Below are 14,883 nucleotides of genomic sequence, written 5' to 3'. Positions count from 1 at the left end.
CCAGATGTGCAAAGCAAATAAACCAAATAAGGAGGCAGCCAGGGTCTGGTCACATCTCCTGCCAGCATCCTGCCAGAGGTCTCGGTGCAGTCACAGCTCACCTTCTCAAAGAGCAGCGAAATCCCCGACCCTCAGGGCTTTCAGAGGAGGTGAGGACAGAGCTCTTCTTCCTCTGGGTTAGCTGCGACGTGCTCCCAGGGCACAGCATGGGGGCAATGGGGGCAGAGCATCCAGAGGCGCCTTTGGGGTGACTGCACCACTAACCCCCTCACAGACCCCACCAACGACAGCCCTTTGAGCAGACGCAAGGTTGTCTCAGCCTGCACACGTCCCACCAACGAAGCCTCAGAGAACGGCACGCTCGTGCATCCAAAGCCTTGGCTGTCAGCGCTGGAAGAGACCCCGTACAGTCCCTTCCCGAGAATTTCTGGTGCTCCGTCACTCAAGGACACTTTTCCTGGGATATGTTCCCAGGCCACTGGCAAGGCCACAGTCCCATCTTGGTATTTACTTCTCCATATCAGAAAATATGATTCTCCAGTTTCCACAGTTACATGCTGATCGCTACCAGGACAGAGCTGTAGGGTTAAACTGAGGTCCTGAAGCAGCAGGTGAAGCTTCTGCATCAACCAGCCCGTTTCTTTACTGATCTTCCCTGGATCTTACATTTTACCTGCTTCTTCCTGCCAGCGAGGCAACCGCAGCCTGCCTGCCTGCTTCAGGGCCTGTCATCTCCGAGCAGGTCAGCGCCTGCCCTCAAATCCAGGCGAGGAACGGAAAGACCTGGCACGAGCCATCCCTCGGGGTCCCTCGCGGAGCCCCTGCTCGGTCAGACGAGGCGGCACTGCCGTCCCGCAGGCACCGGGGAGGCACCGGCCTTGCTCATCCCCAAACACCGTTAGGGCAGCCTGAGGGAGGGCGTTTGCAGGACGCACCCGTGGAAACGCTCTATAAAAAGGGGCCAAGCCCTCGGCGGGTACGAGCCGACCTCAGCGCGGAGCCGCGGTGGAGCTGATCCCACGGGCAGGGCAGGAGCACTTCCACCGGACTCGGGAGGGGAGCTGCCACGAGCAAGGCGAGGGCGCAGCGTTGCGGGATGCCGGCGCTCCCGTTCGCCCGCTGCCTCCCGGGACGCAGGGTTGCGCGCGGGGATCGGGACTGGTCCCGCTTCCCTGGAGCCAGCCTCCCCGGGCAGGAGGGGACAAGCAGGGAGCTCAGCACTCCCAGAGCCACCATCCTCCTCCCCGCTCCGGCGGCGGGAGGAGACAGCAGCACCCAGCAAGTCTCGGCCTCCCAGCACCCTCGCAGCGCAGCCCGTGCCAGGACACGATCCTCCACTTCCCGCCCCCCTCGGCATCGCTACGCACGCAGGGAAGGAGCAGCTCTGCTTCCCGGCCCCGGGGCAATGGCAGCCTGGGAAGGAGGGAGCAGATCCCTCCTGACTTCCCAGCCTCCAGGCAGGGGCAGAGCCTCCCTCCTGCCTCCTTGGCTCCTGGTGCTGCAAAAGCCGAGGAAGAAAATGCCGCATGGTGCCCTCACTCCTGCACTGGTCACGGAGCTGTGGCTTCCCGGGGCGGCTCCATCCAGGGTTTTCCTGCCCTCTTGCTGGCAGGGATGAAGCTGCTTCTCCACCCAACATACCCCGGCTCTGCTCGCTGTATTTTAGCAGGAAAACCACAATGCAGGTTTGGACCAGTGTCTAGTTCCCATCCATGAAGTCTTCTGGGTTTTAGAGCCTGTCAGCACTCGCTCTGCCCAACTAACCTTACCGGCATGGGGAAAACCCTTAACTCTGCCCTCCAACGCGTTACCCTGGGATGCCGGCATCTTCAGGAGGGCACAGCCTCAAGGCACCCACCTAGCATTAGGGCCCTGCTGTCCCACGTGAGGGTCAAACCCTAAGCATCTGAAGGACTGACCGGTAGCTCAGCTGCAAAAAGAAAGCAGAAGCTCCATGTTGGTGCTCAGCACTGTCTAACTACCTTCTATTTCATTTCACTAGTTCCCCGATTCCAAGCAAGCCGCCAATACCTTGGGAAACCCAAGCTAGAGAGACTTCGGATTTATTTTTGAGAGCTTAACATCCATTAGGCCCTTAAAAAAACGTATGCCCTTAAGCATCTCCACAGTGGCTGCTGAACACCCATTAAAAAAATTTCATCCATTGCTTAAGCCTGACAAGTCTCACCTCCGAGAGACACCCGCAAAGACCTCGCGGTACTCTCGCCTTGAGCCCTGGGCTCCTAAGACCTGACCGTAGCGCAAACAGCCCTGAGAAAGAGGTTGTCCCCCCACGAAAGCAAGGCACCAGAGGTGAGGTTATATCCCGGAGCAACCACAATGTGCCGACTTTGCCGCAGACAACTGTGGCAGGACAGCTTGATGTGTCGGTTGGAAACGCAATTAACTCCGATGCGCTAAGGGATAAGGGAAGAACCAAGGTTCCTATGGATGCAGTTGCTCGGCTCTTAATTCCTCTAGCAACGCTAGCCTAGCGATGCTCGCCAGGTTTCATTTCTGGCCGGAGGCTTGCCGTTTCCAGAGCGGGAGAAGTCCCCCCAGCCTCAGGAAGGCCCGCGCGCGTGGGAAAGTCAGGCCAGCGCGCAGAGCAGCACGGCGCCAGGAGCTGCCTGCAAACAGCTTTACCCCCAGCGCTCCCAACCCGCAGCTCCCGCCACGGCCGCCGCCGGCTGCGTTTTGCCCTCGCGGGCTTTTGCCGGAGCGGGAAGGGTCCGGGCTCCGGCGGGGAGCAGGACGCACGTGCCGGAGAGCAGGGCTGTGTCAGAAGCGATCGGCGCGGGGAGGCGGAGGGGAGCGCAGCGCAGCAGCCCCGGCACGGCCCTCCTCCGCGGCACCCGCTGCAGCCCAACCATCATAACACGTTAGGCAGCCGCGAGGCGGCTGGTACAAGGCTCCCGAAGAGCAGAGAAGGGATGAGACGCAAAACGAAACAAGCAGCTAAGCTAGACAGGCCTGCAGGGACGCTTCCTTGTGCCCCCCCAACCCTGGACAGCTTCATCAGGGTCCCCATGCAGCCCACGAGCCCCCCCAGACTCTGCATCAAGGGTCCTTCCACTGCCCTCAGCGGGCCTGGGAGGCCACAGCCCCCCGGCTCATCCTCTCCAGCCACCCAAGTCCCAGGGCAGCTGGGTCCCGGCACCCACAGATCCTGGCTTCGATGCAGCCTCTGCAGGGCTTCAGGCCACGGTGTCATCCGCGCAGCAGCAGGTTTCTGCACCCCAACGAACAGCTCCTCTGCCCTGGGTGGTAACTTCACCCACCTAACCCTGACTCGCAGCAAGACAAGCCGCTCTGCTTACTGCCGGCCGGGCAGCGGCAGGCTCCGGGCTGGGCACCAGGCTGGAAACAGCACGGATGAGAGGCTGAATTCCCAGCAAGGGCCAGTTTGAGCCCAGTTCCAGACAGGAACAGACGTGCCCGATACTCCCTCCAACACCTGCACCCAGGAGGAAGAGAGGATTGAACGCAGCCCCTAGACAGGCAAGCAGCCAAGCCCCTGGGCTGCGAGGAGGCTGAGCGGCACCCAACGACCCAAAAAAGACTCAGCCGAAAGCACAGGGCTCACCCCTGCCACCCCAACCCTTCCCTTCAGGTCCCCGGGAGCCCAGGGGCGAGCAGCAGCGTGTGACCGCGGGCAGCAGAGGCAGGTCTGGAGCATCTGCCCCGAGCATCACCCTGCGCCAGCTGGCTCAGCGGGCGCTCGCTCCCCGCAGCGCCAGAGCCCTCCCCGCCAGTTGCGTTTCGGTGGTTATTCCTGCTTTTCCAGTCAGCGACGTTCCCGTGCCGCGCTCCGGCGGCCCCTCTCCAGCTCGTTTGCCTGGCAGAGGGATTTTACCCCCCTTCGCTGAGGCCCGGAGGGGCGCCGAGACGAGGGCGGCAAGGAAAGGGCAGCGCGATCCTGAGCCGTCGGACAAAGCGCCCCTCGGACCCCCCCGGCATCACGCTCCCCGCGCAGGGTTGCTCGCCCAGCTGCACCCCGGCACAGCCTGCTCCCGCTGGCAGCCCCAGCTCCCCCCCCCGCGCCATCGGCGAGCCCCTGGCAACACGAGCGCTTGCCCCGCGCCCAAGCCAGCCCCGGCTGCTCCATCGCAGGCAGGAGCTGCCAAGGGCTGGATGCTTAGCTGTCATCTCCCTCCAGGTTTGCACAAGCTGGCTAGAGGTAGCTGCTGGCAAGGCGCCAGGCAAATCTCGGTTGCTTTGATGTGGGTGTCTAGCTGGGCCCACGCCAGGGCCAGGCCAGGGTGTTCGGCTGCAGGCACCGTGTGCCAGACTGCATTATGCCGGGGGAAGAAATCTCCAGGTCACGGCCGTGCCACCGTGGCAGGAGAAATCTGCATCACTGCCCACGCCGTCGCTGCTGTGCTTCGCGCGAGAGCTCCTTAGCTGCAGGGCTCGCGAGCCAGCGCTTCCCAGAAGCTAGGACGTCTCCCTGGCGCTGGTTTGCCTGGGCCTGGAGAGGGCCGGCTCGCTCGTCCCCCGCCTCGCAGCAGCACCGGGCTCTGGGGGACGGAGCCCCGGGAGGAGGATGCTCGGGAGGGGATGCAGGACCCGCGCGGCCCCGCGGCTCTCCGGCCCCCAGGCCCGCCGATGCCCAGGCGCCGAAGGAGTTACGGAGCGCCGGCGAGCTCGTTAATAACAAAGGCCATGCTAGCGATTTTTATCTTTAAAAAGCCCACGGCCCAGGTTGCGCGGCTCCGCTAGGGAGCTCGCTCGGGCACAGCCACTGCTCCTTTAAGGTATTTAACAACAAAGTGGGTGAACACGCTGGCTCCTCCCCGAGACTGTACATTCCCTCCGGGTCCCCCCGCCCCAGCCACGAGTGACAGCGGGGACCCCCGCGCCGGGGCCGGACTACCAGTCCCGGCATGCCCCGAGCCCCCGCGGGGGTCTGCCTCCCTGCCGGGGCTTGTAGTCCTCGAGCGACCGTCCTGCTCCCGCGGGCATCGCCAGGCGCACGCCGCCTCCCCGGCGAAACGGCCGCTGCTCTGGGAAGGCTGCGATTTCCATCACGGGCAGGCAGCGATTAACCGTTTCGGAGCCCCGTCTCGGCTGGCAGCACTAATTGCACACGCGCCGGGTCGCGCGGAGGAAGGGGACCCCCACCACGGCTGGGGCCGGGCGTCCAAGGGGCCCCTCGCGCCGTCGCTGCTGGGTCCTGGCATTGAGATCCCACCTGAGCTCCGGCTCTAACGTGGCCTTTGCTCCAGCCAGCCTCCCATCTCCCAGCCGCGAGGAACGGGGAAGGACCTGCTCTTTCGGTCACTGTCAGCGCCAAGCACCGCAGCCTGGCACGGGGGAAAGCGCCCCGCTGGAGACGGGCAATTCCTATCGCCGGAGTCACCCAAGGCCCCTCGGAGCCAGCCGCCGCCCGCGCCGTGAGACGGGCCCTGCCCTGCACAGAGGAGCATCTAAAAACCACAAGGCAGCATAGGCGGGAGGGGAAACCGAGGCAGAGAGACACTATCAGCCCTAGATCCCAGGCCCTCCGGTCACCGTACAACAGCCCGCTCCCGTTCTCCTCGAAGAGCCCGCTGCTCCCATCACCGGCAGGAGCCCGGCTGCAAGTGCCACTCGGTCCCCAACAAGTCCCCTCCTGCTGCTGCTGGGAAGCTGCGAAAGGGACCTGCAGGTATCATCCCTCTTCCACGACAGACTTCCCAGGTGGGATAAGGACTGTGCTCAGCTATAACATGGGTTCAGACCAAACACAAGGATCAACCTTCAGCTAAGCAACATTAAAGACGTTAGAGTATTTGACCAGGCAATTAAATGAGGTCGTTATCAGACACTACAGCCCAGTGAAGAGCCCTGGTTGCCTGGGGCATCCCATCCCTCCGCGGAAGCAACGCTCAGGGGCTGCAGCAGCGAGTCCTCGAAGCAGCTCCCGGGAGCTCAGAGCACGTGGCCATCCATCACCGACTGGGCGCAGCACCCAGCACGGACTGGCTTTCTCCAAGGAGATGGCGGTCACAGCCACGGCCTCCAACAAAACCCGCTCCGAGACCCTGCTGCCAAATGCGGCAAGTGACTTGGGGGCTTTTCCTGGCTTCTCCCAGGGACAACCCACCTGAGTGCCGCAACGCCAGCACGGGGAGGGATCCCGGCTGCTCAGTCCGCAGCCAGACCATGGAGACAGAAGCACATTCCCAAGGTGGGGATGGAGCTCAAAGCCAGTCTGTAGCCTGACGGCAGCCTGTCCATACCATCCAAGGGATTTTTATTACTGTCCCTAACGCAAGAGCCACCACAGCTCAAAGCCACCGCCCCCTCCCCGTGGTGACCCCACAAGCCAGCAGATGAGGGATCTCTGCCGACCACCCTGCAGCCCTGAGGCTCTGGCTTCTCCATGTGAGAGCTAGCTCTGAGCACGGCCAGGTTCCAGGGAAACTGGGGAAACTGAACTTCACCCTAGAAGCCAGCTCAATTCTTCCCCTTTCTGGAGAAGGGCCCCTCTGTGGTTCTGGTGGCTTTCTGGGGCAGCTGGAGAGGAGAAGGACGCAAAAGCCCGTTGATACCGCTCTGCTACCTGATTTACAGGTACCGTTTACATGGGTAAGCAGATGTGTTAAAGGGAGCTGAATGCCAAACACCCTCCGTACGGAGCCGGATGGTTCCTCTCAACTTCTTCCATTTGCCAGCACTTTCTTGCAGGGCCTCCCCAAACCAAAGGGCTGGTAGTCCCATAGCTGCAATTTCATTCTTCCCTCTCGCACCCCACAGAAATGTCACAACAGGAGGTTAGCACAGAGAAAGCACTGCATGCCTGAGGGACAAAGCCCCACCGCACAGGCACAGTCCCCAAAGGACACAAACAACAGCTGGTAGGAATTTGCCTTTCTCTGACAGCGCTTCAGATCGCATGCAAGTCACTTTGGAGCACAGCGGAGGCTGCGGGTACTTCGACCTCTGCAACGGCAGCAGAAACTCTTAGGGAAGACGCGGGGATGCTGCCGACGCAAGGCCCCCTGCAAGCCCCCCCCGGGGAGCTGCTTCGCCCAGGGTAGCGGCGGAGCTCCCGGCATCCCCCTGCCCCAGCAAGGGCGAGCACCGTCCCCTTCGGGGAGCTGCGACGAGCTCCGGGGGACAGCAGGGTCCTGGGGAGCAGCCGGTCCAGGGTGCAAAACACCAGCTCCCTGGAGGTGGGAGGACACCAGCTTCATCCCCCCTTCCCAGAAAGGCAGCTCTAAACATGCAGCCCCCGACCGTCCTGCCAGGTTCCTCTAGCAAGGAACAGATCTGCTAACGCAGACGGGCTCGTGGCCACAGCCGGTGGCAAAAGGGGGCACGGGCTGAAAAACAGCAGCGCAGGCAGAGGCCCCCTTCTCCGCTGGGTCACATCACCAATTCGGCCAGCGTCTGCCCGCTCACAGTGGGACAAGAGACCAGCCATGAGATCGTGGTAGCCACCACCTCCTCAGTCCACCCCCCAGGATTAGTCGAAGGAGAGAGGCAAGAGTGATGCAATTCCCCGCCACGGAGACCTCCCGGCACTTTGGTAGGAGCGTCGGGAAGCCCCGGGGGTGCTTGCAGGCACCGGGAGCCTCACAGGTACAGCCCCCACCTCGGGACACAGCGATGGGTGGCTTCAGCGCGACAGAAATCAAGGAAACGAGCCAGTGAAGTTAGGTCGGTACGGACAAGCTCAAAGCCCTGAACGCTTCATCACACGACGCCACTGGTGCTTGGGGGGCATTACACAGCTCCCCAGTTAACAGCAAGAATAAAATGGGTGATTTTTTGATCTCTCTTCCTCCCTCTTTTCTCCAGGGTTTGCTATGAACTGTCTGACCGTGGACAAAGCTGACTCGCGGACAGAGCTGGAGCTGCAAGAAAGAGCTAACGGCGAAGCGGGGCGACGGCCTTGCCCGCGGCAGGCTCCAGCGACGCGGACGGATGTGCCGCGGCCCGCGGAGCCGACGGGACAAGGCGGCGGCGGGCAGCCCCACTCCCAGAGCCCAGCCTGCAGCCTTGTTCTGGCTTGTTTCCCCACTAGCTTGGGTGCCTGGCTTGTAATGAGGGAGCCTGAAAAGCAGGCTCCTTCCCAGACGCGCCTGGCACCCGCGGCTCAAGCTCGCAGACGCGTCTCCAGAGTCGAGTCCCAGGTGCACCCAAAAAACTCGTGTTTCGACTAATTCTCAAATGCCTCCGCTTCCTCGTCTGGAAAAGCTGCGCAAGGCCAGGCGGAGGACTCGGAGGCTCAAGGGGAAATTGCTGTTTAGCAGCTCGTCTAATTGCTCTGGAATTGCAATATCGAGCAGTAAATTCACTGTGTTCGCTGCTCTGGGTGGCAAAGCGCACGGGGCAGCGCCCGGTTTCTGCCCGCCGCAGCGCCGCGTTTCAGCGGGAAGGAAAGGAGGGGGTTAAGGAAGGAGAGCATTGCCAGTTGGAAGTGCTACCTAAAAAGGGTTTCTCCTGCTAGCTGAAGCAAAATGGTTTCTCTTGCCAGCTTGTTTACTCTGCAGCTGAGCGCAGCGTGCCGCCAGGTTTGCTGCCGGAGCCGCCGCCGGATCGACGAGGCCGGACCCTGGCACCGGCAAACCAGCGGGGCTGAGCCTGCTGCAAAACATCTGCGCCGTCCGCAGCCCGGGGCCAGCCCCACCGCTCCGGCACCAGGAGCCGGCGGCATTTGCACGGAGGAAGGTGCAGCTCCTCCAGGAGCCAGGCAGCAAATCCCGGCCCCACCGCCGGGCCCATCCGCCTTTCCTTCGGGGGAGCGATGGTACCCGCCGTTTAACGGCCAGTCAAAAGCTGCAGTTACATTTAACCAAGATGGTTTCAGACTATCTGGTATCAGCCAGATTCCTGTCTCCGGGAGACTGGGGACTTCACAGGCCAAAGCGGAGCACAGGCCGTCCCAGCCGCAGGATTGAAGCCGCCGCGTCTGCAAACCAAACGCTCGCGCCGGGAGGAGCAGCAGCCCGCGGCCCCGCCGCCAGCTAGAGGATCAGGCCCGCGTTGTGTAGACATTGTATTAATTACCCAGAGTGTAAATCAGATTAGGGTTTTAATTCCATCTCTGTCTCCTACTGTGCTCTTGGGTTTGCGGTGCCATGAAGCTTCTCCGGCAGCCACAGCAGAGGGCACTTCTCTGGCAGCCCGAGACGGCGGCACCTTCTCCCGAGTTGGGATCGCCCCACGGTGCCCAAACGGCCCCGAGGACATGCCACCCCCCGCGAGGCCCCCAGCACCCGCGCTGGCCCCCGCACCCCGATTAACCCAGTGCTGCTGCAGTGGCCGGCTCCGCACGCTGCAAGCCCGAGCGGGAGCTCAGGGACGCGGCTCGAGGTGGATGATGCACGCCGAGGCGGTGTTTTGTGGCCGGCAACGTCCGCGCGGCTCCACGCCACCCCGAGGTATCTCTGCAGCCCAGCGCCGGGTGTCACCTCCCCGGGGTGCCACCTCCAACCGCAGCACAACCACCGCCCTGGGAAGAGCGACCCGCAGCCAGGAAGAGCTGCAAGGGCGGGAGATGGGGAGGAGGGGAAGGAGGCGGTGGTATCCCCCATCTCAGGTGCTGCCCGTACCCACAGCCGCCCTATGGACAGGACTGCCATTATTTTCCATTTTACGGATGAGGAAACCAGGTCAAGAGGATCCCCCAAGAGCCTGGGAAGGCACAGCGGTTTGCATGGCTGAGGACGGGCTATGAAGCTGCTCCACAAGCAAAGGAGGACCTAGGCCAGCCTGGCTCCTGGGGGGCAACGAGCCGCCCCGGCCCAGCTGGCACCCCCAGGGCCCTCCCGCAGGGAGAAGACCCTCCATAGCACCAGGCTCGCTCTGGTTTCCTTGGGTGAAAGCCCTCACAGCAGGGGCGGTGGAGGACGCGGAGGGGCTGAGCCAGCAGAGCTCTGCCGGGCCGGGGAGCAGGCACAGGAAGGAAGCAGAGCTCGCACCGGCAGCAATCCCACGGGAACGTCGCCCACATCCCACACCCCTGCGCTGGGCATAGCAAACGGGGCAGGTGCAGGGGCCATTTCACCCCACCGCATCCTGCGCAAAGCCCAGCTCCTGGCGAGGGGAGGCCCCAGCCCTCTGAGGTTGGCGAGCCCGGGGACAGTGCCGCTGACCACCGGGGCTCCCGGCCGCACCGGCAAGGAGCGAGGGCTCCGTCTGCTCCCCGCCGGCCTCGTAGCCGGCTGCAGGCACCAGGCTGGCTGTAGTCACCGCTGAGGCATGCGCTCCAACACGAGCGTTTCCTCCAAAGCACGCACGTTCTCCGCTGGCCGCTCTACCCGACGCGGGTGCCTTCCCGCAGCCGAAATAACACTCCTTTCTCTTCTACCTCCCGCTTTTTATTGCGATCTCAGCGGCAGCAGCTTTGCAGCCCCCCCATGCAAGAAAGGCGCTCGCTCTCTCCGGGAGGCTGCAGACCAGCAGCGCCCAGGCCCGCAGGGTGTAAATCCAACGTCCCCCCCGCCAGCACGGTGCTGCCGCAGCTCTTACCTGCCCGCCGAGAGCTGCTCCTGCGCCGGCATCGCCGCTCCTCGGGTGCACGGCGGCATCCCTCGATGCACAGGGCCCTCAACACCCCGTCCCCCGAGGCTCAGGGTCCCCCTAACCCTGTGCATCCCGCAAGGGCCTGGCCAGAGCCCCCTCCCGCAGCAGGGCACCCCGCTGCGCCGCAGGTTCGAGGCTGCTGGGAGCCCGTTGTTGGCGACAGCCGGTGCACAGCCCTGCTCCCACGTTGGGGAGGAAACAGGTGGGGCTGGAGCCCGTTATTAGCTATCAGTGATGCAGGGCCCTGCTCCCGCGTGGGGGGAGCAGGTGGGGTGGGAGCTCGTTATTAGCAGCAGCTGATGCACAGCCCTGCTCCCGCGTCGGGGGAACCTCTGCAGACCGGGGGGCGCAGCCGGGCGCAGGTGAGGCTGGAGGAGAAGGGGGGAACCTGCCTGGGGGGGCACAGGGGGACTGGGGAGGGGGGACCTGCCTGGGGGGCACCGGAGGGGAGCTGCTGCCGAGCTGGGGGGCTCCCAGCACCACCTCCAGCCCCCTGTGCAGCGGGGCAGGGACACCCCCGGCAGAGCAGGGCCCACATCCAACTGCAGCACCCACGGGGGGGCTCCCAGGGGTTATTGGGGTGCCCCAGGCCCGATGCCCCTGGGGGGGCGGTTGGGGGTGCCCCCGGTCGCGGGGGGGGGCAGTTGGGGGGCAGAGGCATACTACAGTCATGGTGCTACTGGGGGGGTGACCCCAAAGAGCGGTAGCGGTGTTGGGGTGACACGGTCCGGGGGGGATCCGTGGGGCGGGGGGAGCCGTTGCCCCCGGGGGAGGTGGCAGGGAGAGGCGGGCTGCACGGAGCCGCCTCCCGCTCACCTGGGCGAGGGGGAGCGGCGCCAGAAGGGAGGATCCCCCCGCCGCCGCCGCCCACCATCCGCCACCCCCCCACACCTTTGCAACCGGGCCCCCATTGCACGGCCCGCGGGGCCTTGCAAAACCCGCTCCTTCCCCTCGCACCGCCCGCCGCCACCGCCGCCCTCCCGCGAAGCGACCGCCGCCGCCGCGCGCCTGGCGGCGTTTGAACGGCACAAAGGACCCGCCTTCCCGCTATTGGCCGCCGCGCCCGCCCGTCACGCCGCCCGCCGCCGCCCCGTTGGCCGCCCGCGCCGGGGGGGCGGGGCGGGGCCGGCGCGGCGCTATAAAAGGCGGGGGCTGGGCGGGCGGGCGCTCAGTGCCGCTGCACGCCAGGTACCGGCCGCCGGGAGGGGAGGGGGGGGGAGTGGGAGGGGCGGTGCAGGAGGGGGCGGGCGCGCGCGGGGGGCGGTGCGCGCGCGCGGGGCGGGCGGAGGGGGCGGCGCGCGGGCGGGCGGGAGCGCGCGGCGCTGGTGGCGGTGGCTGCACGCGCCGTGCCTGCACCGAGCGCAGCGGCAGCAGCGACGAGCAGCAGCAGCAGCCGCCGCCGCCGGGGCGCACGGCGATGCCCGCGCTGCTCCGCGCGCCGACCGCCCCCTGAAGACACCCCTCTATTTTCTCCCCCTCCAGCAACCTCGAGCTCTTCCCCCCCCTCCCCCTTCCCCCCCTCTTTTTCCCCCTCCCCTGCCTCTTTTATCCCCCTTCCCGCAACCCTCTCCGCCCTCCCCGGCTGGCGTGTGGATGCGGCCCGGGGTGTCTGGCTGCGCGGGTGGCGAGAGCAGATGCTGAGGGGCCGGAGGAGGATGGAGTGCACCCTCGATGCGCAGAGTTTGATCAGTATTTCCCTGCGGAAGATCCACAGCTCCCGCACGCAGCGAGGCGGCATCAAGCTCCACAAGAACCTGCTCGTCTCCTATGTGCTCCGCAACGCCCGGCAGCTCTACCTGAGCGAGCGCTACGCCGAGCTCTACCGCCGCCAGCAGCACTACCCCGACGGCGCCGCGCTGCTCGCCGGGCCCGCCGCCTGCCCGCCGCCCGCCGCCGCCCCGCCGGAGCTGCTGCCGCTGCCCGCCGACGCGCCGGACCGCGAGGCGCGGAGCTGCGCGGCCGCGCGGGGCGGCGCGGAGCTGCTGGAGGGGCCCGTGTGCGCGGCGCCCCCGGAGCTGCAGCGAGCGCCCTGCAGGGACTCGTCGCCCGCCTTCTACCGGGGCGCCGGGCCCGGCGGCGGCGGCGCGGCCCCGGGGCTGCTCTACGCCGCCGGCTGCGACTTCGCGGGCGGCGGGGCGCCGCACTGTAGCAGCCGCACCACCGTGCTGGACTTGGACACGCACGTCGTGACCACGGTGGAGAACGGGTACCTGCACCAGGACTGCTGCTCGCAGTGCCCCTGCTGCTGCCAGCCCGCCCCGGCGCCCGCCTCCCCGCCGCCCGCGCCCGGCGCCAAGCGCAAGTATTACCCGGGGCAGGAGGAAGAGGAGGGGGTGGAGGAAGGGGAGCCGGGGGGAGGCGGGGTGGCGGGCGGCCCCCCCTTCGCCCCGTGCACCAAGCGCGCCCGCTTCGAGGAGTACAGCGCCGAGCACCCGCAGGACTCTTCCAACATCTCCAACTTGATCTCCATCTTCGGCTCCGGTTTCACGGGGCTGGTGAGCCGGCAGCAGGCGGACTCGGAGCAGCCCCTCAACGGGCAGCTGTGCAGCAAGCAGGCGCTGGCGAGCCTCGGAGCCTGGACTCGGGCCATCGTCGCGTTTTAGAGAGGGGCGCGGAGGAGCGGGCGCGATGCGGGGCTCCGGGGGGCACCCCGAGACAAAGGCGGGGGGGGCTGGGGCGGCGGGGGGGGGGGGCGGCGGGGCGGCGGGAGGGCAGAGCCACGCTAGTGTTTTATAAATTGTACAATAAAGAAAAAAAAATCTAAGATCTTGGGACTTTATTTTTGCAGAGATGAGAAAGAAAAAAAAACACGCGAAAGGAAAAAAAAAAAAAAAAAAAGCACCCCCCCCCACCACCCCCCCAGGCACCTATTTAAATAATCCTCTTTGTGTCCGCCCGGGGGTCGCTTTGCTGCGGGGCTCCCGGGGCCGGAGCCGCCACGTGAGAGCCGGGCCCGGCCCGGCGGCAGCAGCCCGGGACACCCAGGGCCCGCCCGGCCCCCTCCGCCTCCAGGGGCTTTTTTCCCCCCTTCCCGGAGCTGCTGAAGCGGGATCCCTCCGTGCCCCCCTTCCCCAGCTCGGCTCCGGTTCTGGGGGTGCGGGCAGCGCGCAGCCCTTCCCGGCTGCCTTTTGTGCGTTTCTTTAGGGAAACCAACAAAAAAACCCAGGCGCAAAGGAAAACGGAGCAACTTTGCTCCGCGGAGAAACGTGCGCGATGTGACTTCGCCTCCCCGCCGCTTGTGCCGGGTGACACCGCGGGGGCAAAGCCGCCCCCCCCCCCCCCCCAGGGGCAGCGGCCGGGCCGGCGGCAGCGGCGGGCAGGGGGGAGCCGCCCGCACCCGCCGCAGGTACCCGCGTCCCCGCTCGCCTCCCGGAGCCTCACTCCGTCCTCCTCTCCCCCCCCCCCTTTTTTTTTTTAAGTTCAACTGTTCTGGTTTCAGCCTTCCAAAATCATAAAACCAGCATTGTCCGCTCTTGTGAAGAGATCTGTCTCCCTTAGAGCCTTTTCTTTTTTTTTTTTAATTAAGGAAAAACCTTTTGTTGTAAAAAGGTGGGTTTTCTGGTCCCCCCCCCTTGTTTTTTTTTGCAGCCTGCCCACTCCCAACTTCACGGTATCAGCACTATGTGTAACTGAGGATGCTTTGCCAAACGGTCTGTTGGGTTTTCTTTTTCCTTTTTTTTCCCTTTGTTTGTAAGCCTGTATTTTTGTGCATATGAATTGTATATCACCGGGTAAAACTGTTCAGATTTGTTTAAATTTATAACCTTAATAAAAAGTCGATTATAAAGTTGGCGTGCCCTCGCTTTTCTTGTCATTGCAGCCAGCAGAAGCCCCTCGGCCGAGCCGCCGCTTTCTCTCCGCGCCGAGGATTTGCAGAGCCGGGATGACCCCGCTCCCCCCTCCCCAGCCCGGGCCCGACCCCCCCCCCCGCACAACGCCTTTGTCCGCGCCCCCGGGGTCCGGCCGGCCCGTTTCCCCGCTCCCGGAGGCCCGAGGTCCCGGCGGGCGGCGGCGAACAAAAGGCTCCAGCTGCGCTCGGAGGTGCCGGGCCGCGCTCCCAGGTGGGACGGGACGGGACGGCCCCGGCCCCGGCCCCCGCCCCCGCCCGCTCCCCCGGGACGCCGCGCCCGGCCCGGCCGCTACCTGCGCGCTCGCCCCGCGGCCCCCGATGCGCTCGGGAAGTTTTTTTTTTTCCCTTTTTTTTTTTTTTTTTTTTTTAAAGTTCGAGTTTGTTATCACTGCTCTGTGCCACTTGGTGGTGCGTGTTGGGTTTTTTTTTTTTTTTGTCTTTTTTTTTTCCTTCCTCCTCCTTTAAACCAAATGAATGAATGCAATGAAGGCTCCTGACCCACCTACAGGCTGAGC

At 64.8% G+C, this 14,883-nt stretch overlaps 1 protein-coding gene and 1 long non-coding RNA gene across 2 annotated transcripts in view; one reads left to right on the top strand and one right to left on the bottom strand.

Annotated features, from left to right (window-relative positions):
- The window catches only part of LOC135330379 (uncharacterized), a 113,787-nt gene extending 102,873 nt beyond the window's left edge, over positions 1-10,914 (bottom strand). Inside the window, exon 1 of the long non-coding RNA XR_010392377.1 lies at positions 10,465-10,914. This is a non-coding gene — a long non-coding RNA (uncharacterized LOC135330379). The remainder of the gene's footprint in view (positions 1-10,464) is intronic.
- Positions 10,915-11,793: 879 nt separating this feature from the next.
- IER5L (immediate early response 5 like) lies at positions 11,794-14,305 on the top strand. The gene has a single exon (XM_064523748.1). The coding sequence runs from the start codon at positions 12,153-12,155 to the stop codon at positions 13,119-13,121; it is 969 nt and encodes a 322-aa protein (XP_064379818.1). The 5' UTR covers positions 11,794-12,152; the 3' UTR covers positions 13,122-14,305.
- Positions 14,306-14,883: the final 578 nt, after the last annotated feature.

The sequence above is a fragment of the Dromaius novaehollandiae genome, chromosome 20 (assembly GCF_036370855.1).
Source record: "Dromaius novaehollandiae isolate bDroNov1 chromosome 20, bDroNov1.hap1, whole genome shotgun sequence".
Lineage (NCBI taxonomy): Eukaryota > Metazoa > Chordata > Aves > Casuariiformes > Dromaiidae > Dromaius > Dromaius novaehollandiae.
The sequence above is the reverse complement of the archived record's forward strand: the minus strand, read 5'-3'. Positions and strand labels throughout refer to the sequence as shown.